The sequence below is a fragment of the Coffea arabica genome, chromosome 6c (assembly GCF_036785885.1).
Source record: "Coffea arabica cultivar ET-39 chromosome 6c, Coffea Arabica ET-39 HiFi, whole genome shotgun sequence".
NCBI lineage: Eukaryota > Viridiplantae > Streptophyta > Magnoliopsida > Gentianales > Rubiaceae > Coffea > Coffea arabica.
This window is the reverse complement of record NC_092320.1, coordinates 63,638,666-63,666,277: the sequence shown is the minus strand read 5'-3', so window position 1 is coordinate 63,666,277 and position 27,612 is coordinate 63,638,666. Positions and strand designations below refer to the sequence as shown.

At 36.4% G+C, this 27,612-nt stretch overlaps 2 protein-coding genes and 1 pseudogene across 3 annotated transcripts; 1 reads left to right on the top strand and 2 right to left on the bottom strand.

Moving 5' to 3' along the window:
• Positions 1–11,876: 11,876 nt before the first annotated feature.
• LOC113692099 (ATPase 8, plasma membrane-type) lies at positions 11,877–16,540 on the bottom strand. Of its 2 annotated transcripts, none has more exons than XM_072054057.1 (14): positions 16,361–16,540; positions 16,061–16,180; positions 15,862–15,960; positions 15,628–15,765; positions 15,224–15,538; positions 14,676–15,122; positions 14,449–14,571; positions 14,257–14,361; positions 13,827–14,136; positions 13,221–13,735; positions 12,938–13,111; positions 12,645–12,827; positions 12,346–12,524; positions 11,877–12,178 (listed from the first exon to the last, which is right to left on the bottom strand). In XM_072054057.1, the coding sequence occupies exons 1-14, from the start codon at positions 16,409–16,411 to the stop codon at positions 12,142–12,144; spliced, it is 2,796 nt and encodes a 931-aa protein (XP_071910158.1). In that variant the 5' UTR covers positions 16,412–16,540; the 3' UTR covers positions 11,877–12,141. The 2 variants fall into 2 exon arrangements, with proteins under 2 accessions (XP_071910158.1, XP_027066255.1); XM_027210454.2 differs by having other exon boundaries at positions 11,877–12,165.
• A 3,100-nt stretch (positions 16,541–19,640) lies between these two features.
• Positions 19,641–22,337, top strand: LOC113692103 (uncharacterized; annotated as a pseudogene).
• A 119-nt stretch (positions 22,338–22,456) lies between these two features.
• LOC113692100 (uncharacterized) lies at positions 22,457–26,792 on the bottom strand. The gene is made up of 5 exons (XM_027210455.2): positions 26,301–26,792; positions 25,122–25,770; positions 24,245–24,651; positions 23,638–23,736; positions 22,457–22,986 (listed from the first exon to the last, which is right to left on the bottom strand). The coding sequence occupies exons 1-5, from the start codon at positions 26,429–26,431 to the stop codon at positions 22,773–22,775; spliced, it is 1,500 nt and encodes a 499-aa protein (XP_027066256.2). The 5' UTR covers positions 26,432–26,792; the 3' UTR covers positions 22,457–22,772.
• Between the last annotated feature and the right edge of the window lie 820 nt (positions 26,793–27,612).

Here is a 27,612-nt window from a genome sequence, read left to right as displayed (position 1 = left end):
GAGATATGTAAAGTCTAGCATAGACTAGTTGTTTGATTTTTGACTTGTACTCGCGCTATTCCTCAAATGGAACATGTTGTACTTGGATTGTATACGTTTTGAACTAGTTTGGTGTATTGAGACTTTGTACCTCGATTTCTATCAATGTAAATTATAAGCTTGAATTGAGAATGTTATTTATGGTTCATGGATGTGTGTACATGACTCGATTGAGATAGTGAGTGAGTCCTGGCGAGAGCTGGGCAGGCGGTCCGCCGAATCCTTTGGTACGCCTTAGGGGGAGGTGGGGTCGTCACAGATGGTATCAGAGCTCCTATTGAGCTCGTGCCGGGAGAGGGTTCTCGGACTGTGGGGATTGGCTTGTTAAGTATGAAACAATTGTTTATTGTTGGAGACCTTAGTTAGTTATGCCAGGTAGGAATCTCTAATATGGATGATTTACTCTTGGGACCGGCCGGCTCGAATTGTGAATTGTCTTATTGTGGATTCTTGTACTTGGGTATCACATAGTGAAGAGTGTTAGAATAAGGGTCTGTATCTTGATTGCACTTGAGGTGAGTTTTGATGGAAAATGTTAAAGCGTGGATGATTCTAACATTTAACCTTGTTATTGGACTGATCAAAGGGGTTTGCAATACTTGAACTGTCTGAGACAGACTAAAATGAGATCATTTGGGACTTGAACTTGTTTTGGCGAGTGTGCTCTTACGTACATGTAATGGACCTGATTTGATTTTTACACATGAGTAATATGACCTATATGTGGATTTGAATTCGGTGACTGTTTGAGAATGTGAATTGCTGGGTATAGGCTAGTCGAGTGAGTTCTTATTCGTACCCGTGCTTCTTGAACTTGAAGTAATTGAATCTACTTTTGAACTTATATGTTTAAACCCTGCTTTGACCTTGCTTTTGAACTTATTCGTATTTGTGTGGCTGTAGACCAGCTACTACTCTTCTGTAGCGGTTGAACTAAAACACTCTGGTGAGGCTTTGCCTGTTGTGTTTCCAAGCACCGCCAGGGGTAAAATTTTCGACTTGAGAAATTTTCGACTTGAGGCTAAGCCATGTTTTAAATTTTTTGAATATCTGAGACTTTACTTTCAACTCAGGGCTAGTTATGTGAATTGAGCCCTTTTTGCATGTTCTATTTGGTTATCTCTTAACTCTTTACTAAATGATAAGGTCATATATAAGGGATTGGAGTGATTTCTAGTACCTGACTGACTTTGAAGGACTCTTAGTACCCGCTGGAATTTCGAGGGCGAAATTCTTTTAAGGAGGGGAGATTGTAACATCCCGAATATTAGGAGGTTGTTTGTGAAGAAAATATTAAAGTATATTTCTTCGGATTTGATTTAAAACCTTATTTTGTTTTAAAAGACTAGAAACCATAATATTTTAGTCAAAAACCCTAGTTTACTTGTGACTAACCGGTTTTCTTAAATCTCTCACATTTTAATTGAAACTCTAATTTTAATCACTGGAATTGGAAAATTCCTCACGTTTTCTTAAAAATTTCCTTTTATTTGGAAATTATTATTTATTAAAGCCCTGCTATCCAATTATTCCATATAAGTGCAAATGAACCTAGAAAGTAGGGTGTCACTCTTCGTTTTCCAGATTGGGGCAAATTAGGATTTTTGCGATTTTTCGCCGGATGAATTTTCGGTACTGACAAAGGATCAATTTGGTGATTAAAAGTGACTTTTAAATGAGAAATAATATGTGATTAGGAGCAATAATATAAGGTTAGTAAATAGGAAGTAAAAACCCTAGTACATGTGGTTTTAAGAAAAACGGTGCGAACCGACGTGTACCGTGCACTACTGATTGAACGCACCACTTGACCACCATTTTTCTTACCAACAAGCTTATTCACTTTTGCATAAAATATCTTCTTAAGTTGCAGCTGGTTTGACCGAAATTGAGGCTAGAAAATAGCAAGAAAGAAAGAGAAAAAAAAGAAAGGTGGTGGTGGCGACACTTGTCGCCACCTTAAGGCTTCTTGACCAAGACTTAGTCTTTCCATTTAACACCAAAATTCAGCATTTTCCTCTTCATTTTGCTGCTGCTGGCCGAGAGGAGCAAGAGAGAAAAACACCAAGGGAAAACACTCCATTTCTTCTTGAATCCAACTACTAAGTGAGAAATCAAACAAAACAAACCGATTAAACTTGCCTTTGAGTGATTAGTTAGTGATTTGTGGTGAGATTTTGGAAAGAGAAAGCTTGGGCTACACATAGTGAACCCTAGTCAAGGTAAGAAAGATGATCTCTCTAAATTTTACTTTCAATCTTGTTAAATTAAGCTTAGTAACTTGATTTTGTGGTGGAATCATGGATGTTATCATATTTTGGAAGTTTTCCCCTTTTTATATGATGAACTAGGGCTTGAGGAATTTCTGCCCAATTTGATGTATGATGTATATGTGTTGAAATTAAGTTTATAGAAGGGGTTTTGGTAGTGATTGAAGTGAGAAATTAAGGAAGATTGCATTAAATACTAAAAATTCCAGAATCTGGAAAATTTTCCCCATCATTCTGTCCGGTTTTGTAGCCCTATCATAGAGGCCGAATTGGCCTTAGATCAAAGAATGAAAGTTGTAGAGAATGGTATTGTATAGGTGCCTACAAAATTTCAGCTCAATCGGAGCAACGTAGGTCATAAAAAGTCCAAAATGCCCTTACTGTTTTAAGTTTTTCCCCAGCAGTCTGTGTGATCAGTTTGTCCAGTTTATCACGTTTTTTTACTAGGATCCGTACTGATTTAGTTTTTTGCCAAATCATGAAAGTTGTAGTATTCTGACTTAGCTTTCAAATGCCTCTAAGAACACCTAAATCGGACTTTTGTACTCTGAGATATGATCATTACAGTGTAATGCGGTAAAATAGCCAACAAATTGGATTTTGGTTCTGTAATTTAAGGATTTGACGAAGTTACATTAGGAACTGGACTAAGTGACCTTCATGAACATTGTAGCCTTGTGTCTTAGCTTCAAAACGGCATAAGTTGCGCCTCAATCCGATAAGCGTAGCCTCGGATATGTTATTACCGCATCCACACGTCAAATCTGTCTTGTGCTAGATTGTATTTCCGCACTTGTTACTACTTTGGTTCTTATTCTTATGACGTTATGAGCCTATGGAACGGCTATTGACTTGCATTTATGATATATGACTTTGGGATTGGCTGAGGAAAAATAATGAAGCCTAAATGGCTGGAAAATTAGGTAAACACAAAGGGCATGCTGCCCAAATTTACGCTCGAGGACTATAAAATTACACTTGCGACTTGGGTCGAGTTGATATGAATAGTACTTGAGTCTTCTTGTTCCGAGGTATATAAGTAAGGACTTGGCCGAACTTGTACCCTTGAGAAATGCAATCATGATTGCTCGAAGTATGTTTTCCTTGTATTTTCCACTCGCATGACAATTTCAAGTATAAAAGTTACAAAGTTTTACTGTTTAAAAAGCGAGCAAGTGTTTCACGACTACTATCCAAGTGAATTCCAATTTCTTTATTTTTATTGAACGAAACGTCTAAGTTTCGAATCTTAGTCATGTTTCAAAATTCTCAAACTGAGTTTTATCGCAGATTTGGACTCCGAACCCGGAGTATAACCTGAAAGTGACCAGTAAAGGCACTATATCTTGTGGTGAGTGCTTTCAAATACCGAATTGAACTTGATACTTGTACTTGATACGTGACCAATATGATTACATGCCACATGCGTGAATTGCTAGGGCAGGTGTGTACTTTATCACACCAACCGTTCGAGTGGTGACTTGCATGAAATATTTTCATGAATACTTGCTTGCACGTGTTAATCACTAGGCAGGGGAGTGTACTACACCTTAAGGGTGGAAAGGACTCTTACCCTGACCTGGTAATCTCTTGTTGGACGCAACGTCGTTGGATGAATTCCTCGACTAGTCCCTAATCTCTTGTTGGACGCAACGTCGTTGGAGGAATTCCTCGACCAGTCCCAGGTATACTCGAGTATTACCACCCGTGTTTCTTGAGGATTTTGGGCCCAACTGGGGGTTTGAACGGTGGACGGAGAGTCGTGTAAGTGGTGCTCTACTGGATTGGTTCCTTTACTTGAAAGTTGACGGAGTGTCAACTATTACGTGATCGAGCTCCTGATGATGAAATGGGAAGTTGGCTCCTGAGAGCCATCCGTATCCTTATGCTTTGGAATGATTATGGCTTATTGGATTATTGTTGATTTTGAAAAACTTTTACACTCGCTCATTTTGAGATTTCTGCTTGACGTGTTATTGCTCACGTTTATGAACTCTTCATGCTCGTTACTTTGTTATATCGAAAATCTTGTACTTATAAATAATGGTCAATTTGCTATTTGGAACCTCATTGGGCTTTTAGCTCATTCCACTCCATTTGTTTTCCTTTCAGGGGTACGAGCGAGGTGTGAGATATGTAAAGTCTAGCATAGACTAGTTGTTTGATTTTTGACTTGTACTCGCGCTATTCCTCGAATGGAACATGTTGTACTTGGATTGTATACGTTTTGAACTAGTTTGGTGTATTGAGACTTTGTACCTCGATTTCTATCAATGTAAATTATAAGTTTGAATTGGGAATGTTATTTATAGTTCATGGATGTGTGTACATGACTCGATTGAGATAGTGAGTGAGTCCTGGCGAGAGTTGGGCAGGCGGTCTGCCGAACCCTTTGGTACGCCTTAGGGGGAGGTGGGGTCGTCACACCAGATATATAAGCAGTGATTTATGAAATAATTTAAAGTGTGAATGTTCATTTGTATTCTTGAGAGAATTAATTTATAATTCATTGTTATATTATGTAAAGGAATTATATTGGATGAACGGTTTCAATCCATAATAGGTATTCATATATTGGATGAACCATTTCATCTATCTATTTATGTTCTTATAGTAATGAGTATTTAATAGAATTGATATACATTTAATTTGTAATACCTATATATATAGGTACTTTGACACATCTTGGGTGTACTTTTTGATTAGTTGAAACAATAAGAACATCATTATCTAATTCTCTATTTTCTTCTCTAACATTTCAATTCATATTATAGTAGTTTATTTTATTAATTGGAAAAATGACCCGTTCCATCCCTTATATTCCGCAAAAATATTCTTTTCGTCCATCACTTTTAAAATGAAGCAAATTCGTCCTTGACATTTAAAAATTAAAGTTATTACATTCCTGAATCTAATTTTCAATCTGAATCAACCCATCCAATAACCCAACAATAAATTTTGAAAATAGAATTGATAGATCATTCGATCAACTTCATCATATTCACATGACATTTATTAAACTAAAAAAATAAAAATAATAACATAAAAGACCTTCTTTGTCTTGGAATAGGAGAATTTTTTTTTGATAAATCTTTTCATGCACCGTTAATATATCCGCTTGCGAATTTAGATGTGTATTATAAATATAAAATTTGGTGTTTAAATTTAAATTAAAATGATATGGCAGTACATAAAACCGTCAGTATATACAATGATAATGTAGAAAAGATTAATCTTTCTTTTTAGGTTAATTAAATTTCACATGAATATCAAGTTGAGTTAACCAAGTGATCTTCCAATTGCACCCCCAAAATTTGTAATCAGATTGATTGATGGTTTAATTCAAATTGAAATTTATGTTTAGAGATGTAATAATTTCAGTTTTTAAATGTCAATGATGAAATTACTTTATTTTAAAAGTAAGGAACGAAAAGAATATTTGTGTGAAATGTGAATGATGAAACCGATCATTTTTTCTTATTAATTTTATAATACGTTATCAGTACGAGTCTCTACTTTTGAGTAAAAAGGTGAAAACGGAGCCTCTATCTTGAGTAAAAGTGAAGCACGAGATTTTGCCGAAATTCTATCAGTGTTTTTCCGGCAACTTCTGTTTATTTATTGAGGTAAATTTCTAACCCACAAGTTTATTTTAATTTCTTATGGCCAACCTTATAAAACAAGAGTTCGTACCTCTTGATATTTCTGGAAAAAAATTATTTATCATGAATATTGGATGTTAAAATTCATCTTGAGGCAATGGGTCTTAGTAATATTATTGTTGAAAAAAATGAATTTTCAAACTAAAAACCGTGTCAAAGTTATGATTTTCCTTCGCCATTATTTAGATAAAGGATTAAAAATAGAGCATCTTACTGTCAAAGATCTTCTTGTTCTTTGGAGAGATTTGAAAGAAAGATTCGACTACCTGAAATTAGTCGTTTTTCCAAAAATTCGATATGATTGGGTTCACTTATGATTACAAGATTTTAAATTTATCAACGAATATAATTCAACCCTGTTCAAAATTACTTCTTAATTATCATTATGTGATGAAAAAGTCACTGATGAAGATATGTTAGAGAAAACATATTGTACTTTCATGTCTCTAACATGCTCATGCAGTAACAATATCGAGAGAAGGATTTAAAAAATATTTTAAACTTATTGCATGTCTTCTCTTGATTGAACAAAATAATAAATTATTGTTAAAAAATCATGAGTTTCGACATTTCTTGAAGCGAATGCGACTCAATTTCAAAATTCTGTTCGAGGTCGTGGTCGTGGCCGTAGAGGTGGCCATGGACGTGGCCGTAATCATGGATGTGATCGTAGTAGATTTGAACTCCGTGAAAATTATAATCGTGACAAACAATAAAATATTTTACAAAAAAGAGATAATAACTACGATTAGAAAAATGGAAAAAAGAAAATTTATGAAGAAAAATGCTACCGGTACGGTATGGAAGGTCATTGGTCCCGTACCTGTTGTACGGTTGATCATCTTATTGACCTCTATCAAGCGTCATTGAAAAAGAAAGACAAAGGTATTGAGACAAATTTTATTGATCAAAATAATAATTATCATGATGTTGATATGACACATCTCGATGTAGCTGATTTTTTTGAACATCATGAAAATGTCAACAAATATCCTATAATTTTTTAAATATTTTATAATGTTTTATATCTTTCATGTAATTTTCTTTCTAGTCAATATTTATTTTCGTATCTTTATTAATATTTATTTTTGTTTAAAATTTTCTTCCTGAAGAAGAAATGAATGTCAAATATTTGGGATTAAATAATGGTGATGATGACATTTGTCTCATTGATAGTACTACTATGCATACTATATTAAAAAATAAAGAATTTTTTTATTTGAAAATGAAAAAGTCAAATGTTAGTACCATCAGTGGTAGTGCAAAATTGATTGAAACCTCTAGAAGAGCCACTCTATTTCTTCTTGAAGGGACTAAAATTATCGTAAATAATGCACTACTCTTTCCTAAGTAACGAAGAAATTTATTGAGTTTTAAAGATATTTGCGAAAATTGATATCATATCGAGATAATGATTGAAACAAATGGAGAATTTTTATTAATCATAAGTATCATTTCTGAGTAGAAATGCATAGTAGAAAAATTACATTCATTTTCTTCTAACTTATATTATGCACAAATTAATGCAGTTGAAATTTATCACCTAATAGACCAGAAGTCTACTCATCCTAATAATTTTATGATTTGACATCATTGTCTTGGACATATTGGATCTATAATAATGAGATAAATAATCGAGAATTCACATGGTCACTCATTAAAAAATCAAAAGATATTAAAAGAAAATGAATTCTCCTGTGTTGCTTGTTTTCAAGGAAAATTAATTAGTATACCATCACCAACTAAAATTGGGACTAAATCCCCTACATTTCTAAAATGAATTCATGGTGATATATGTGGACTTGTAGATCCACCATGTGGACCATTTCAATATTTTATTGTGCTAATTGATGCATCAACTAGATGGTCACATGTATATTTATTATCTATTAGTAATCTAGCGTTTACAAGATTGTTTATTCAAATAATTAAGTTGTGAGCACAATTTTCAAATTATCCAATAAAGAAAATTCGTCTACGTAATGTTGGTGAATATTCGTCACATGCTTTTGACGATTATTGTATGTCTATTGGAATAACTGTTAAGGATCCTGTAACTTGTGTTCACACACAAAATGGTCTAGTCGAATTATTTATTAAACGGATACAATTAATTGTTAGACCATTGTTGATGAGGTCTAAATTTCTTTCATCTGATTAGAGACATACTCTATTATATGCAACAACACTTGTGAGAATTAGACCGACAAGTTATTATATTTATTCTGTCATATAATTAACTTTTGGTTATGAGCTAATATTTCTTATTTACGAATATTTGATTGAGCAGTTTATGTTCCAATTGCACCGCCCCAACATCGTAAATTGGGTCTCCAAAGAAGATTGGGAATATATGTCTTGTATGAATCACCTTCAATTATTAAGTATATGGAACCATTGACAGGAGATTTATATATTGCGAAATTTGCAGATTGCCATTTTGATGAATCACATTTTCCGACATTAGGAGGAGATAAAAATCAATCGAAAAAGGAAATAACTTGAAAAATATCATTGAATCTCCTTAATTCTCGTACTAAAGAATGTGAACTAGAAATTCAAAAGATTATACATTTGCAAAAAATTACCAATCAATTACCGGATGCATTTAATGACTATAGATGAGTTACTAAATCACATATTCCTGCTGAAAATATTTCGATTAAAATGAATATTCCTGAAGGACAAATTACAAGTGCTAATGAATTGAAAGCGCGCTTGAAGCGTGGGAGATCTCTTGGTTCCAAAGATAAAAATTTTTAAAAGAAAAGAGGAGTAGATGAATCAATAATTAGTGACAAAATTCAACTTCCTGAAGAGGTCACTCCTATAGAGCCAATTCTTAAAGAGAATGAAATTATAGAAAATTCAATCAATTTTGTCACTTCAAGAAAACGTTGGAACAAAAAAAATAATTATTAATAATACTTTTGCATATAATATAGCATTTGATATTATAGCAAAGGAAGAGAATCATGAACTTAGATCAATTGATAAATGTCGATGTAGAAATGATTGGCCAAAGTGGAAAGATGCGATCCAATTTGAATTGGATTCACTAGCTAATAGAAAAGTTTTAGGACCTATAGTCCAAATACCTAAAGGTGTAAAGCTAGTAAGATATAAATGAGCATTGGTGAGAAAAAGAAATGAGAAAAATAAAATTGTAAGGTATAAAACAAGACTTGTAACCCAAGAATTTTCACAAAGGCGTGGATTTGATTATGAAGAAACATGTTCACCTATAGTAGATGCTATCACATTTAAATATTTTGTGAATTTTGCAGTACATGAAAAACTAGATATGCGTCTAATAGACGTCATTACTGCATATTTATATGAAAATCTTGAAAATAATATTTATATGAGAATTTTCGAAGGATTTAACATGCCTGAAGCATGCAAATCAAATTCTAAAAATATTTATTTTATTAAATTACAAAGGTTTTAGTATGGGTTCAAATAATCTGAATGTATGTGGTATAACCGTTTCAATGAATGTTTAATTAAATAAGGTTATACCAATGATCCAATATATCCATATGTTTTTATCAAGAAAAATATGTCAAATTTTGTAATAATTGTTGTATATATTGATGATCTAAATCTAATTGGAGCTCCTGAAAAGATTCAAAATAGTGTTGAATATTTAAAAAAAGAATTTGAGATAAAAAATTTTCGAAAAACAAAATTTTGCCTTGGTTTATAAATTGAGCATTTAAAAGGTGAAATTTTTTTCCACCAAATTGCTTATATCCGGAAGGTATTAAAGTGATTTTATATGGATAAGTCATAGACATTAAGTATCCTAATGGTCGTTAGATCACTAGATCTTAATAAGAATGCTTTTAGACCACGAGAGAAAGATGAAAAGACACTTGGTCCTGAAGTACTATATCTCAGTGCAATTGTTGTGCTAATGTATCTTGTTAATTGTACAAGACCTGATATATCATTTGCAGTGAATTTATTAGAAAGATTTAATTTCTCACCAACAAGACGACATTGAAATGGTATTAAACATATTTTTCGTTATTTCCAAGAAACAATTGATCTTGATTTATTTTATTCAAATAAATCGAAACATGAATTGCTTGGTTCTGCTGATACTGTGTATTTATCTGACCCGCATAAAACAAGATCTCAGACTGGTTATCTACTTACATATAGAGGTACAACCATTTCTTGGTAATCTACAAAGCAATTATTAGCCGTCACTTCATCGAATCATGTTGAAATAATAGCAATTCAAGAGGCCAGTCGAGAATGAGTTTGGTTAAAATCAATGATCCACTACATCTGGAAGAGTTTTGGGTTATTCTCTAAAAAAGAAAATCCTCCAACTATATATCACCAAAATTCTTTTTTACTCATGATTTGCAAAAGAATGGTGAAATTGATGTGTAACAAATCAGATTAGATAATAATTTGACATATTTATTTATCAAGGTATTGCCAACAGCAACATTTGAAAAAATTGGTGAAGAATATTGGAATGCGACAATTAAAAGATCTCAATGATATTTGTATCAGGGGGAGAAATTAATACACAGGAATAGTATACTCTTTTTCCTTCACTAGGATTTATGTCCCGCTGAATTTTTCCCTAGTAAGGTTTTAACAAAGCATATTTTTTGTATAATGGACACTCAAGAGGGAGTGTTATGAAACAACTAAAAGTGTCGATGTCCATTTGTATTCTCAAGAGGATTAATTCACAATTCATTGATTCTAAGAGAATTGATTCATAATTCATTGCTACATTATGTAAAGGAATTACACTGGATAAATGGTTTTAATCCATAGAGCTATTCATGTATTTGATGAACCGTTTCATATAGTTATTCATGTTCTTATAGTAATAAGTGTTTAATAGAATTGATATACTTTTAATTTTGTAATACCTATATATAGAGGTATCTTGGCAGCTCTTGGGTGTACTTTTTGATTAGTTTGAACAATGAGAACATCATTCTCTAATTCTCTATTTCCTTCTCTTATATTTCAATTCCTATTATAGCAATTTATTTTATTAATTTTATAACGTTGAAATAATTATGGTTTAATTAACAATAAACTCATTTCCGCTTGTATAGAAACTTTTGAAAAATAATCTAAGATAAATTTTATAAGTATCTTTTCTAGTTATTTAAAACAATCGATTAGTTAAATTTTAAAATCTTATAAGCTCATTGGATTGCAATATTTTCTCTCTTTTTTTTCAGTGAAAGAAAGGTGAATGGCCTTTTGCAATATATCACCAACATTGAGGCTTTCTTTAGAGGGCAATCTAGTTTGCATCATGTTTCCTGAGCTTAGGAATTTTCAGAGATTGAAACCCACAAAATTGATTCTTTGAAAAATTGAGCAAATGATTGATCTTTTTCCCCCCAAAACATGAACATGTTGCTAATGATTGATGAAGGTGTTATAAACATAGCTTACCCAATTTGAGACCTTTTTCTCTTAAGCTATTGAAGATCAACATGTGTGTTTTCTTCATGAAATGGATGCTTGAGGAGACAAGATTGCTCATCAAAAGCATTCTCAAAATTAAATTGATTTTTCTATAGTTTCCTAACCGCCAGTTTATTACCGATTACAGTTCTGAATAGATAGATAGAAGGAAAAAAATATCCATTGATTATTTTTTTTCCAAGAAACAAAAGATTCCAGCATCATCCTTTTATGATTGTGTGGTTCAGTCCTGCTATTTGTCCACATTTAATTAGCACAAAATTTCAATTTTCTAGCACATAAGGACTATAATCAGCTTTTCAGGTTCACTAAAATAGCTTTCATAACAGCAAATAAGAACAGATAATTTTAAAAATTTGATATGAAATCCTACAAAATGAACTTTTACAAAATCTGAAGCAGTTGAGAACAAGCCTCTTGTATTGATTTTATCATATGGAGAGGAAAAGCAATAATAATGTTTTCTACATAATCATATCAACGAGCATCTTTTTTTTTTTTTTTCCTGTCACTTCTAAAATGGTGATAATGTGATGTCGAAAGAATGCTGATTTGATCTCCAAATTTCCACGCCTTCAATTCATTGATTCACAATCTGATCCTCTGAACATGATTTCTCCTAAACAGTGTAGTGTTGTTGGATGGTTTCGATGTCCAATCCCTTCAGCTTGACCACTGATTCGACATGTCCCTTAAGAGTGTGAAGCTCCCTCAATCTGCAACATAGCCCTTGGTGAGAACATAAAGTGAGTTTTTGAGAAATTTTACGTTAACAAAAAGGCATATTTACTTGTAAAAATCACATGCAAGTATAAAAGTTTTGTGATGGAATAGACTTCTGTCTTCATTTGTATCTTTGGAAACAAGAACAGCTCTGGATAAGATCATGTTTATACCTTGCAACCTCAGCCCTTCTCTTGGCCTGCTCGGCGATTTCAGACAGCTCTCTGTAGTGTTTGTCATTGAACAAGCCAGCAGATTCTGGAGTTTGAAGTCCATGAAGTGTGCGTTGAGCCAAGGCCCATTGCGCTTCTCTCTCTTCTCTGCCATAGTCCTTCTTGGTGGTGAAAGCAGTCTGAACAGTCCCAAAAGGGGAAATGGATGGTTTTGTTTAGAATGGTTACAATGAAAATAATGTCTTCATGAAGTGTATTATGATAAGATGGAGATGGATGGTTTTGGCTTCCAATTATACCTTGTTCTGGATCATGGAATCCCAGGCCTTGCCGCTCAATGCATAGCGGATGATGAACTTGAGGATGTCAAGAGGGAAGTAGGTGACAATGCTGAAGATCCAGATGACTCCACCCCAGCCCCATCCAATACCTTGGATTCTAGCAAAGCTCCAGTTTGCATAGACAGCAATTAAGGTAGCCACCTGAACGCAGGCAGTTAAGAATCGGTTAGGCATACTTGCACATATATGTGATGACAAAAGGTTTCCACATTTTGGCAAGAAAGTTGGCGAAAATGTTCAAAGGGACTCACCAACTGGGCAATAAAGAAAGCAGTGACAAGCATGAGTCCAGGGCGTTCGACAAAGGACCAGCTCCTTGATCTAGTAACAAAGATCAGTGCCTGACTGATGATGCTAACTTGGAGGTAAAGAGCAGCAGTGAGTTCATCTGGGTGATCTCTGATTGACCTGACCTTGAAGATATTCTACTCAAAAGAAAACGAAATGAATTGGTTAATTAATAGATTGTTCTTGCCTTTAGTTCAGCTGGTTAACTTGTCCTCGTATGTATCAACAGAAGGAAAAAGAATTTACCGAGAAGAAATCAGTGTCAGCTGCGAGGTAGAAGAACACCACCGTCATGATGGCAAGATAGGTTCCGAGGACAACACCAGTGGCAAAGATTTCCTTGAGCTTCCATGAATCAGGCACCGGGGATGGCTTCACTCTATCCTTGGAGATGGTCATGATGGTTCCATCATTCAAGATAGCGATGATCAGGACCATGAAAGGTGAGAAGTCGAACTTCCAGATGAGGGCAATGAGCAAGAATCCCAAGACAATACGGATTGTGATTGAAACAGCATAGATGGTATAGTTCTTCATCCTCTGGAAGATGGCTCTGCTTGTCAAAACAGCACTGACAATGACACTAAGTCCTGGTTCGGTCAAAACAATGTCAGATGCACTTCTTGCTGCATCAGTTGCGTCTGCCACTGCAATACCAATATCTGCCTTCTTCAGTGCTGGGGCATCATTCACACCATCTCCTGTCATTCCACAAATGTGCTTCCTCTCTTGCAACTTCTTCACAATTTCGTATTTGTGCTCTGCGCAGATTTAGTGGTAGTTATGGTACTAAGAGCGTTGAGAAACAAGTCATATCTCTTGTCATTTAATGCGATGGGTTGGCAAAATTACCAGGGAAGACTCCAGCAAAGCCGTCAGCCTTCTCAATTAGCTCATCAATGGGAATTGAAGCAATGGACTCATCCTTGCTCTGGCCTAGCAGGGAGGACGAGGGATACATGTTGGTGCCCATTCCGAGCCTACGACCGGTCTCTTTGCCAATAGCCAACTGGTCACCAGTGATCATCTTGACATTAACACCGAGATCAAGAGCTTTCTTGATGGTCTCTGCACTGTCGTGTCTTGGAGGGTCAAAGAGAGGCAACAAACCGATGAACTCCCAGGGGCCACCAGCACTTTCTTTGTTCTTCTCAGGTACAGCCTATGACATATTACACAATCATCTTTAGCTGTACTAAAACCGTGAAGTTTTCAATGATGTGAATCCTGGGGTGAGGTGACATAAATGGATAATTCTATATTCAGTTTCATATCAGCTCACCTGTCGGGCAACACCTAAAGAACGAAGGCCACGGTTAGCAAAGTTGTCAATGATGTCATGTGCCTTCTTCCTCACTTCCCCTTTGAGTTCGCAAAGATCAATAATCTGGTGGAGCAGTGAAAGTGTTAGATATCGAAATCAAAATGTAAATCAGTGCAATTTTGACACCAAGTGAATGTTAATTTATCTTACTTGCTCAGGAGCACCCTTGCTGCTTCTGTGCCAATCTCCATTGGAGTCAATGTAGGTAATTGCTGTGCGCTTTTCTACTGGATTGAAAGGAAGGAAATGGAGCTCAGTGATTCCTGCTCTCGCCTACAAAGATCAAACAAGGCTCACAGGCATGAACCATATGGGAAAATGGAGTCGAAAAAAAAAGCCTTCTTTTGTTAGAACTCAGAACGGGTCCAATTCATTACCTCCTTTGGGTCACTCAACATGTTAACAATTGAAGCATCAATTGCATCCTGGTTCTCAGTTCTAGAAGCCCTAGCAGCGTACAGGACAACACTGTCTTTGTCCATGTTCTTGGGGAATACCTCAATCATTTGCTTGTCAACAGTCAACTTGTTAAGGGTGAGGGTTCCTGTCTTGTCACTGCAGAGGACATCCATGCCAGCCATCTCCTCAATAGCTGTCATCCTCTTTGTTATGGCACCTTGCTCTGATAGCCTGTGAGACCCAATAGCCATTGTCACAGACAAGACTGTTGGCATGGCAATTGGGATACCTCCAATGAGCAGAACCAGCAAATTGTCGATTCCTTCTCTGTATTTCCTGTGCTGCACTGGGTACATCACTACAACCTCAATTACCATACCCAAGCCAATGGAGCATATGCAGAAGTTCCCAATGGCAGTCAACACCTAATAGAATTCAGAAAACATCAGCAAATTAATTCTTGCATGCTATAAAAGTCAATTCTTTAAATGAAATGTTTTCACATTCCAACAAGAAGTTGCACTACCTTTTGGAAGTGACCGACATGGTTGGTGCTATCAACAAGGTGGGCAGCTTTGCCAAAAAAGGTATGGACACCAGTGGCAATGACCACAGCCTCGATTTCACCTTGCTTGCAGGTGGAACCAGAGAAGACTTCATCACCAGGGTTCTTTGTTACAGGTAGTGACTCACCAGTCAGGGCTGACTGATCAATCTTGAGAGCATCTCCCTCCAAGAGACGAGCATCAGCTGGGATAATATCTCCCAACTTGACACTAATCAAGTCTCCTGGAACCAGGATTGCTGCGTCCTGCTCCGTCCATTTACCGTCCCTCAAAACCTTCAAAATGATCAAATGAGGACTCAAATTTATTGATTAACTCTTTCAAAGTATTCACTATGATGAATGAGAGAAACACAAAATGGTACCTTGGTTTTGGGGGCAAGACCAGCCATGAGTGCTGCAGCAGCATTTCCTGCATTATTTTCTTCAATGAAACTAACAGTTGAGTTGATGATGAGCAAGACGACGATACCAACAAAGTCTTGCCAATCTGGAGGCTTGCCCTGCATTTGGAACCAAAGAAAATATCAGCCCATAATATATTACAAAATTAATCTCATACTCTGAGGCAAAATTCTAAAAGTTATATAGAAAATTACCCCTCCATTGGCCAAAACAATTGCCATCACCGCTGCACATTCCATAACCCATGACAGAGGATTCCACATGAACCCCAAGAACTTAAGAAGCTTGCTTTCCTGTTATTAAACATATATATATATATGTTCTTCAAAACTCAGTTCACTGTTTGGTTTGATAAATAAAAGAATCTCTAAGCAAAGAGGAAACATAATGGACCTTTTTCTCCTCAAGCTTGTTGGGTCCAAAAATTTGGAGCCTCTTCGCTCCTTCCTCTTCAGACAAGCCTTCCCTGCTACATTTCAGCTGCTTGAACACCTCCTCAATGGGGATGTTTTCCTGTCAAGGCATTTTAGTATTAGCAATCTTCTTTGCACATAAAACATTCAACTCTTTGTTTTCTTTGTTCAAGTTGATAATTTGGCAAGCATGCATGCATGCCTGCATTATCAAGTTGTCCATAAATACCACAATTATACAAAACAACAATGCTGCTACATTTGCAGAAGGGATTCTTACGAGATCAACTTGCTCATTCTTGATCTCTTCCAAAGAAAGATCAGAGGCCATGATTGCTATACTAGTGTTTGGAGAATCAATTCTAGTATAATAAAGGAAGAAAGATAAAGAGCACTAAATCTCTCTATCTCCCCCCTCCCTAATGGGCTCTACTCTTTTAATATTTTTTTTCAACTAATGCCTTTCCCTCCCTCAAACATGCATAGATCTCGTCTTAAAATGAGAGGATGGCCTTGGTAAAAAAAAAAAAAAAGCTCTCGTCCCCGTTGTGCCAATTGGCTGGACAGGCATAAATCAATGCCTCCCGTTCAAATACCAATATTTGAGCGAAGTTTTTGCGGATGACCAATATTCTAAGTAATCTCTCCTTCCTACACTTTTTTTTTTTTGAATTGATATGCACTTGAATTCAGAACTATCAAACCAAAAATAAACTAATTCAACTTATAATTATAAATTAGATAATAAGCTAATGGATTGCAATTTTGCTCCAAAAATTTCTTACGTTTTTTATTATTACATTTTCTAACAATCTATTTGTCTCACATATATTAAATATATATATATATATATTTTTTAACAAAAACTCCAAAAAGTGACTACCCAATCCATAAAAAGTTTTAATCCCAACTTTCCTTTGCGATGATATTTAAACAAGAGGGGAAAAAGAAGGAAAAGGAAAAAACAGAAGCACTTCCAACTTCCAAGCCATGTTTCCTTGTCAATTTGTAGCATCTCCTTCATCATCATCAGTCCCAACGCTCGCTAGTTCCTTTCTATGGAGTATCAGAAAACCCCTTCCACCAATCTTCTTTTCTTGTCCTTCTTCTTCTTCGTCTTCCACTTCCCTCAGCTTTTCTTCCTCGCTCCCTCAGCAGCCCCTCAGGTCAGCAAGTGGGGGAAACATAATACCTAAAGATTCATTTTTTTTTCTTTTGCGCTCTACTTCTCACTGCTAAAGTTACAGGTGTCCTGTTCTTGGTGCTGGCTTTGCTGGGCTATCTGTTGCTTGGCATTTGTTGCAGGTATCGTCTTTGTTCATGTGTATGTAGTCAAGTCTAGTAGTGGTTCATTGTGCATTTGTTTTATAATTTGGTGCTGCCTGGTGATTGTGAGTGAAAGATGAAAGGATGAATATAAATGTTCGTGACATTTCTTGCTTCCCGTTTTAATCTACTTTGAATTGCTTTTATCTGTTGCTGTAATGTCTTATTTTGCAGCACGGCTCCAGGGATTTGCCTTTGTTAGTTGACATTTATGATGAAGTTGGTATCTGTGCGGGTGCATCAGGAGTGGCTGGCGGACTTCTCCACCCGTATTCTCCTGAGGAGTGCTGGAACAGGTTGATTATTGAATGCAAGTACGTTGACTTCAGATTAATAAAATGTAAGTGCAAAGCCCAATAATTCAGTAGCTCTCCATTTCTTCAACAATGGAAAAAATAAATAAACAACTATATCCAGCTAAGAATAGGATAAAGAAAGATTAATATCAGCCAGATGTGAAATATACATTTACAACAAAGTTTGTGCAAAGAAAAGGCATAATTATCCTACCAAGTCCAGCACCAGCCCTCCCAATTATAAGCCCTCTATACCAGCTCATAACTAAACAACCTCTATATTGGACTGTACACAAATTCTCCCAAAATCCTTGATCCAACCTCTTCTAAGCTCAGAGCTTTCCAAGTTTCTGAAAGAGAGTTCTCTACAACTTTTTTCATCATTCCTAGCCATATTTCATTGACTTATTTCATCTCTAAATTTAACTCATCTTCCGTTTGTTAAATGGCCTCCAGTTGTCTTACTTGCATTTCAGCCGTCTTGGATGATCTGCAGTTGCTGGAGAACCTGTGTCCTAAAACTCCAGATTGGGAGAGCGAGCTCCTTGAAATGGTGTTATTAAAAATATATCTAGGAATTTTCAGAACATTTCTTCTATGTGTGAGAAAGTGGGGCGATGATGATGACGCAAGTCTAGGAGCACTGGTAGTTAGGATGAAAGATTGCATCTCCAAACTGGGACAGGCGATTCACAAGTTCTATCTTACTAGTGTGGAAGATGGATATCGTATGGACCTTGCTACATATATCTCCGATGACATAGTAGAAGAAGCGGCATCCCTCAAACAAGAAATCAAGGATTTAGAGTACTCGACAAGGCTGTCTAGCAAGTCCCCGGTAAAGAAAGATGACCTAATGGATATCATGGACTCTCTTCTGGAGAGCCCTCGGTACATTGTTTACTTTGCAGAGAACCACGCACTCTATGCAGGTTATGCAGAACTATCCGAAGGCTTTGCGGAGAAGCTGACATTCTTGAAAAACTACTTCTGTTTTCTTACACTTCATGGCTTCGAAGATAGGCAATTGGGACCTTTATTGACTCACATTAAATCTGTTGCCGTCAATGCAGCATGCAACAATGGAGTGTTGTTCTCTAGGTCGTCCATGTCACGTAACAATCCTATTCGGGACCTGCTGAAGAAGATCATTTTTGCAGAAGCCGAAGTCCATAAGACATGTGTCCAGGCCCTGATTTCTTCAAAGTTATCAAGACAAGCATACAAGGAAAAAGATTAGAACATATTCAGAGACTTCATCGATTCTCTTCTAGTCTATCATTGGGAGATACTAAAGACTGGAACTTGTATTATGATTTCTTTGAAGGATCGATTGAAAATGCTTTATGGGTCCCAAAGGGATTGCTGTTGGCTTGATAACTACCTGATTGCTTAGGTACTTTATTCAATTAGCCATCCATCAACATGTCCATTCAAATACTGGATAGAGTTAGGAGTTCATGGTAATACTAGTATTCCTTTCTTTTTAACTTGATGATAGGGTATCTTTAGTATCGTATTAACTGTCCAATACTGTAACAAATTGGACTACAAGCTTAACATATTATTGCTAACCCTCTTGAAACAGCAATTCTCTAGATTTATACAACCAATTAATAGCTGTTGTACCATAAACTTTTGCTTTTTGAGCTGAAGGATACTGCTTCTTGGTGATTTGTATCCTGAATTTGGTTTCTATGTCTCTCTTTTGAGCTTAATGTAGGAGCCAAAATTTAATGTGACCTCAGCTATTAATAAGTATCTATGATGTCTTACTTTTGTTCTATGTTTTTTTCTGGAGGGAATTTTGCTTCTGTATCTGAATGTAAATACTTATATTGAAGCAAAAAATTCTTAACTTTTGAAGTTTTACATCAGAGGGATCCTGAGACCAGCTGTCAGTTTAAAGAACATAAACATAATGGACCATGTACGTTTTAAAGATTATATTTTGTATTTTGTATCTCAGGTGCTACATGTAATAATATATACTTTTATTGCTCTCTAATAGTAGAATGCCGAGAACTGCCTTGCCATGCAGAATAGAGTCAATGGACAAGCATGCTGCAGAAAACCTTGTGCCTGGTTTGTCTGTGCCACTCAATGTGGCCTTTCATATGCCTGAAGCTTTAAATGTTCACTCTCAGTACTATCTTGAGGTCTGGAAAAGAGTTCGAGTGGTTGTAATCTGTATAATTGGGATACCTCCCTGCACTTGTTAAGAACTACTTATTTTGAATACTTCAACAGGCACTTTACTTAGCTTGTCAAAATTCAGTCGCAGAAATGTTGAATCTTGGTGTTGCGCCTAGAGAACTGAATTTCTGCATGACATGTGTTGGCAGTCTCCTTGAATTTGCAGGTAAGAACTTGTGGATATTTTTTTCTATTAATTGTCACCTTAATAAGAGAGGTATGCTGAAATTCTGAAGAATGGCATTTTAAATTTATGCATGCCATAAAATTACATAAACTTCTTTTTTTACTGGTGTTAAAGCCTGCCTATATGATCCCTGCACCAGCTTTGCAAACATTTCCTTTTAAAGAGATATATCTAATCCTCCTTTCTCCCTCCCCTATCTTCCCTTCTTTCCACCTTGTTTCGGATGAAGTTTCCTTGCATTGGTTCCTTAACCATTGTTTATATCACTACATTTGTCGTTCATTCTGCAACTCTTGCTCTTTGATTATCATAATGACTGTTAGCATCTGATGCATTCCTTCCTAATCATCTCCTGCTAATTGAGCTTAGTCCTACAAATGCATGAAAGATGGTATCAATCAATTGTAACTAATATCAGTTACATTGCACAAGTTTTGTGAATCCTGGATACTGGCATTACAAAGTCCTTCACTTGAATTCCTTGAGACTAAGATGCACATATCTAGAATTAATCTCCATGAGGGGTTCGGTACCTTGGACAAGAGTCTTTGGCTCTTCAAGTATGTGCTGTCACTGAGAGCTTATTCCTCATTGATATGTGAGAAGCAGCTGAACTACTCTGGGTTCGACAGAATAAGTCAACTGCTTGTAGAGAACTAAGCATGATTAGATGAGAAATTTGATAAAGATATCCTTTTCAGGGGAGTATAACGCCGTGGTCATTTGTCTTGGTGCCAGAGCAGCTTTTCTGCCAGAGTTTTCTGGAATACTTCCCTTGAGAACATGTAGAGGTGTTGTTACACACATGCAGCTCTCTGATAATATCAGGTACCTTTGAGGCTCAAATAACTCGAACTGATAAAACTTTCAGAGACCAGTCGGTTCAACATTGCAAATTTAATATTGTGAATATCCAATAATTATGGTTGCAGAAAATCACTTGTCTTCTGATATTGGGAGAAAACCTGAGTAACTAGTGCATGCTATACAAGTAAAATTTAGGAGCCAAAAGAGGAATGCTCTTTGCTTCAACAAAAGTTTGTGACACGCCACATACAATTACAGCACCAAGCTTAATAATGCAATTACATGTTTTTTTCCCATTTTCTTTTGATTTCCTCCAATATATCAAAAAAATTGTCTAGACGAGTAGTTAAGCAAGAGATAGAGGTCAATCTAGTAGTATGAAATACCAACTCCTGTAGACATTTGATCAAGAGATTTGGATGTCAATTGCACAATACTTCACTGAGATTGTGAGCAAAAGTTTCTGGTTCTTGAGCCTTTGGTAATTTAAACATGGCCTCTACCCTATAGCATGGCTTGCAACTAGCATAGGAGGTTTGCTTAAACTTGAGCCTCGTCCGTCCGGTCCATGGATACAGAAAACTTTGCATCATAATATCACACTCTTGGCCGGTTTCAGATATACTGCATTAAGCATCAACCGAGCATTGTGTTTCGCGTCTCTTTAATCGATAATATCTCTAAAAGTACATGTATTTCTCTTTTATCAGAGAAGAATATCCGCAGCATAGTCCCTCAATCCTGTCAGATGCCTGGCTTGCTGTACAGATGTCCTCGAAGATCTGTATTTGGGCTCAACATGGGAATGGAGGTCTACAAATTACTCAAGGGCTGTCCCAACAGTAGAAGCTTCTGAAGCCTTAGAAGAACTTCTATCAAAGGGATCTGTTATATATCCTGCTATAAGCAACTGGAAAGTCAGAGGAGCAGTTGCAGGACTAAGGGCAATGCCACCACTCACCCCTCATGGATCGTTGCCAATTCTGGGTTGCGTAGATAATGTCATAGGTCGAAATCATGCTTGCAAATATTGGGTATTTACCGGGCTTGGTTCGAGGGGCTTGTTCTATCATGCGTGGCTTGGTAAATTGATGGCACAAGCCGTACTTTCACGTAGTGAACATTCAATCCCTTCAGAGTTGCTTCTTTGGAAACAAAAGATGAAGCAATAACACACAGAGGATGTCTTCAGTCTAAACTATTTCAAGTGAATATATTGTAAAGGGGACATTTCTGTCTGCTTTCAGCTAATGCCTGGGTTTGGATTTTCCCCATATTACTAAAGCATGAGTCTTGAGCGTAAAATGATAATGACAATAATATCTGCTTCCACTTCTGAATGAATCCAAAGATTGTCACTCATGTCACCTTGCCCGGACCTTGCAAATAAAAGTTTCAAGTTAATTAGTGCTTATGCTTCAAGACATCTCTTTTGCTGATGGTGTATGGTCCTAAAGTCAAGACCACCTTAGATTCACCCTGCAAACTGCACCATCAATGTTATAAAACAGGGCGGAGCAAATCCAACAACTGAAACTGAATGTGGAGTGGTAGCGTGACAACATGTTCGAATGCCAGCATGATGGTTGATTGAACACTATCAGTTGACTGGGCAAGGCCAACCAAAGGATAAAATACTGAATGCTTTACTATTACATGTGAGGACTCCAAAACGACCCAAAATGCAAACTGCTAATTCCAGCATTAAGAGTCGAAATGGCTTTACATTCCAAGAAATGTTAAGATCATTCTACCACCACTAAAAGCTTTTTCAGCAAAAGATGCACAGGAAGTTACCTAACGAGGATACATGTACAACAGATAAACATGGCAAGTGAAAACCATCTCCAGCACGTACTAGCAAAACAAGGATTCATTCATCAAGATGGCCTCCATATATAAACCTGACCCCCGCTTGTAGCACTAGCCAGCGTCCCAACCTCGAATGGATGAGCGTCAAATCGACATGGAATTGCAGACATGTGTTCACTTTGTAAAGTTGCAGTAACATCTTTTCCCGTGGTGGAGATTATGTCAACTCCTCTTCTCATGTTCCCCACGAAAACAAAAGAATCATCCCACCCCCATATTCCCCTGTTTTGCGAAGTGGAAATAACAAACAAAAGAGACTCGTAGTTAGGGTATCATTGTTATCAAGAAGGGAAACTTAAGTATCAACACCATTTTGCGCACAATAAGTAAAAATAATATCCTATGATATGGCAATGCATCATGGCTATCCACAAGATCCATAAGACCATCAAAGCATGTCAAAGACTGAAAAACCAATTTAAGTTACAAATATATTTCTAACTGAGACAGCCAAAATAAAGGTTGGCAACTTAAAATGCGCACATATATATATCCAAATAATTCAACAAAGAGAAACTAAAACATATCACATGCCTTCCCTGTAAATACTTTTGGTGGGGGGGGGGGGGGGCAGTGTGCATTTGCATGAAACTGGGACAGAGGCTGTGAGTATGTCTATTGAACAAACCTAACAAAATGAGAAATGTACAGTTTTCTTCCTAGAGACAGCTACAAGAAACAGAATTTTTCTAGACAAAGGAGAATAAAATTGAAAGATAAATCCATACGGTAAGCAATCTATTCGAGGCATTATTAATCAAGAATACAGCCACTTTGATTCATAGACTACTACTTCCAATTCAAGGAAACAACTGATTAGTTCAAAAGCCATCAAAACAAACAACAGCATTGTTCTTAAACTGACAATTTTACCTGAAGGAGGAAATCCATCTGCCCGTCTGGTTGTTATGGTATACCATTGTCATGTTTTGATAGGTATCTCCACTAAATAAACCAACCATATCATCAGCACTGCACAGACAAACAGAAATATCAAGCATGTTTCCAAGTCAGAAACTGAGGTTCAAGAATTCCTGTGCCTGAAGCCAGACAAATTTTACAGCAGACAATCTATCTTAAGAAAAAAGCCAATGTTTCTGAGCGAAGAGATTGAATGTATGGAACACTAAGTCTGAAATGCCAAGCTTGTACATTTGGAAAGAATACCAAGACAAGATTAATTCCAGAAATTCATAGGCGATTAACTCAAACAGGAAAATATACCAAAAAGTAATAGGCGATTTTACTCAATACGAGGAGAACTCAATAAATGACTTTCAAAGACAATTAAGAGAGACATAGATGCATGGATGAACCCCACAAACCACCAATCAACATACACTAAAAGTTGGAGAGTTCTTGCCATGCTTATAATGCCTTAAGCCCCAAAGACATCTCTTTATAACTAAGGATTACAACATATTTTCAATGTGCATTAAATCCATAAACTTTTTTCTTATTAAAATCAACTACAACACACCTTGTAGTAGCAAGGAACCTTCCAGAAGGTGAAAAATAAGCCGAGTGCACAGCTCTTTCATGCCTAATAGTCTTCAAAGCTGTTGACCCGTTAACACCAACTTTTCTCAAATCCCAAATGCAGGCAGTACCGTCTGTTGAACTTGTTGTCATGATGTTTGTGTTCTGTGGCTTAAAGTCTATTGTGTTGATCCTTTTTTGGTGCAAACCCCATGAGGATGAAGATTTTCCCGTTCTTGCATCCCATACCCTAAGTTGTCCATTACCCTCACCAAAGTACAAGGAGTTCATATCATTTGGACTTTGAGAAAGAGAAAATACAGCATGATCACCAGCATACACCAATTCAAATAACTCTCGCTCAGTATCCATCAACCTTATAAAACCATTATAGCAAGAAGTGAACATCTGCATTGAAATACATAGGGCTGTTGTCAGAAAGCAATGCACTTGAAAGATCAAATGACCACAATCATCATAAGCTAGCACTTACAGGAACATAGTACCAAGCAGAGGCAAATTCTATCAAAATGTACATACATGCCAACTATTTTTAATAGGAGTACATGCATGAAAGTATACTACTTCCTGATTAAGAACACAGATGCCAAACTGTCTTATTAGGATAAAAACTTAAAATGACAGCAGCTATATCCTTAAAACAAAAATTTTCTCCTTTGTGCTTTTTTTTTTTTTTTCTTTTTCTGTGGTTCCAACATTAAGATAAAGTTGGTTTTGCAGATAGGTTTGAGACTATATCAGGTCAGAAATACCATTGAAGTCAGGCAGTGGCACCAGTATAGTTCATGTGGAAAGGATAAACTGTAAAATATTGAAATTGCAAAATTACCATTCATGCAAAATAAGTGTATCTGTACCTTTGATAAAGAAAATGGATTACACGCTATTCCCGAGATTGGTGCTGGATGAGGATGATACAGATAAATCCCATCCCCATCCTCAGCGTCAGCATCAACATTCCAAAAGCCAACATCACCAAACTTGTTGCCTACAACAGCTATTCTAGCATCTGTAGTTGGTAAAAACCTTACATTCAGTATTCTCCCTGGCACCACACGTGCAATATTATTCTGTTCCAATTTCAATGCATTGACGTCAATGGAACCCCATACCTTTCTTCCTACTTTCAAACTACCCAAGAGCTCATTTCCTTCCATTCCCTTAATTGTATCATCCAGTTCATTATTACTCTCACTCAATCTGGATTTTCTCGAGCAATCCAGTATTGCCTCAATGAGTTTTCTATCGGATGCATCTGTTCTATAAGCATCTCTCATACTGATAGGCCCTCTTTCATAAGCTCTTTTTGTTAATGGGGATTCTGAATCTGAATTCGGGTTTTTCCTAGATATAGAACTTTGGGTCTCATCGAAATCATCTTTAAGGCCACCAGCAGTCGAGGAATCTGGTGCCACTCCTCGAGTCCTGAGAGACCTGCGAAGGACTATTGGAGTTTCTGTTCTGTGTTTCTTCTCAGGGCTCACTTTGTAAGACTTAGTTTGAGTTCTGAAGTTGCAAACAAAGAGAGAATACATAACAAGATTAGTAGTACATTAATTCAAAACATCTCATCAAAGAAGAAAAATCATTAACATATTCAGACATAAGAACTTGCAACTTTACAACTTCTAAAACGCCCCCTCCCCCCCCCCCCCCCCTTTCTCACAACTATGATAAGGGCCTTTATCAAGTGTCATACGATTCTCACTGTCACCATTCCCCCCTAGACTCCTCCCCCTCCCCATCTTCCCCTCCAGGGAAAAAAAATTATGATATATAACAGCACTGAAGAAATTATAAAAGCCAGCACAATACCCAAAATAAAAAAAATGAAATTAAAAAGAAAAAATTGGAGATACTCACACACGAAATCAAAATAGACACAATTCACAAAGGATTCCACTTTCCAACAGGGCTAATAATCAACTTTAAATACAAAAATTTACACATCTCCAATCACAAAATATCATATCCCTGAACATAAAATTACACATATAATTTGTATGTTACCAACCAAGAAAAAGAAAGAGAGAAACCTCGGGCGCTTGGTGGATTCAGAGAGTTGGGAGAGTTTAGAGTGGATCTTCAGAGCAGCAAGCATTTGATCGTTGCGCTTGATGTTTTCGAGTCTCAGTCTCTCGTATTCTGTCAACTTTTGAGGGGCCATTTCTATGACCTCAATTGTTCACAAAACACGAAGAAAAACACGCACGGATAGGTTGTAATTTTATCATTTATTTTATTATTAATTCTCTTTATTACTTAATCTGATGTGAATTAATTATTAGATTTTATTCATTTTTTATAATTTATATTTATTTCAGAGAGTAGAACGAAAATACTATAATAAGTGTCGATTTGACAGTTATCAGGAAAGAGTTCAAGTAACAGGCATTTAAGGCATTTTTGAAACAAGAAGATACAAGTTCTTTTTGATAATTTTGCAGAGTGCAGCATTAAAAGGAGGAACGAATGGCTGAAGTAGGGAGTCTTCTTCCCCCTGTGGGAACCGCCGCATAGCAGAGGGCTGTCTGGTCCTCTTAGTTTTTCCGTTTCTTTAGTTTCAGCTTAGGATTTTGACTTTTCTTCTCGTAGGAATTTTGGGTAGCCTTTAGCTTAGCAACTTTTGTTGACCCCTTTTTTTGGCCTTTTAGCTAATTTGTTCTTACGCATGGAAGATGGCTGAATAGCTGAGGCTTGTTCTTTGTTTTTCTTTGACTTTTCCTTTTGGTTTGCTTCCTGCGGACGCCCAGACCGAAGGAAAACTATGAAGTCCCTTTTGTAGCTTTCTCTCTTTATTAAATAGACGAATTGAATTCCCTCAACTTGCGAATTGATGGCCGCAGCTTTTGCTTCAATTTCTTGTGGGTTTAGTTCATTAATTATGAACCAATTCTACAATTCTAGTCAAGGGACAACGGATGCTTTGATTCGCCTAAAAATTATGAGATCGATTTAACTTTATCTTTTTCTTTTATTTATTGGTATTTGCATATTCTCTGATTGTAGTGCTTAAGGTTGTTTAATTAATTGATTGTCTTGGATCCGAATAATTAGTTAATTTAATAATCTATTGTCAATTGAGGTGTTAAATCCGTAATTGTTTAATTACCTCAAAATAGTGACAACTGGCACGATTAGATTCGTGTCAGGGGGATACGCGGGCTAATCTAAAATAACCCTGATAGTGCGTTATTTGGTTAGAATAGGGCTCCTCTAATACGTAAGGCAATCGGGGAATTAAATTCTATGGGCGTACCTAGAATTATTTCTCAATTAGAGCAGTGATTAACGGGCGTACCTTAATCATCGACACAGTAAGGAGGGGTTGACTGTCTTCGCTTGTTT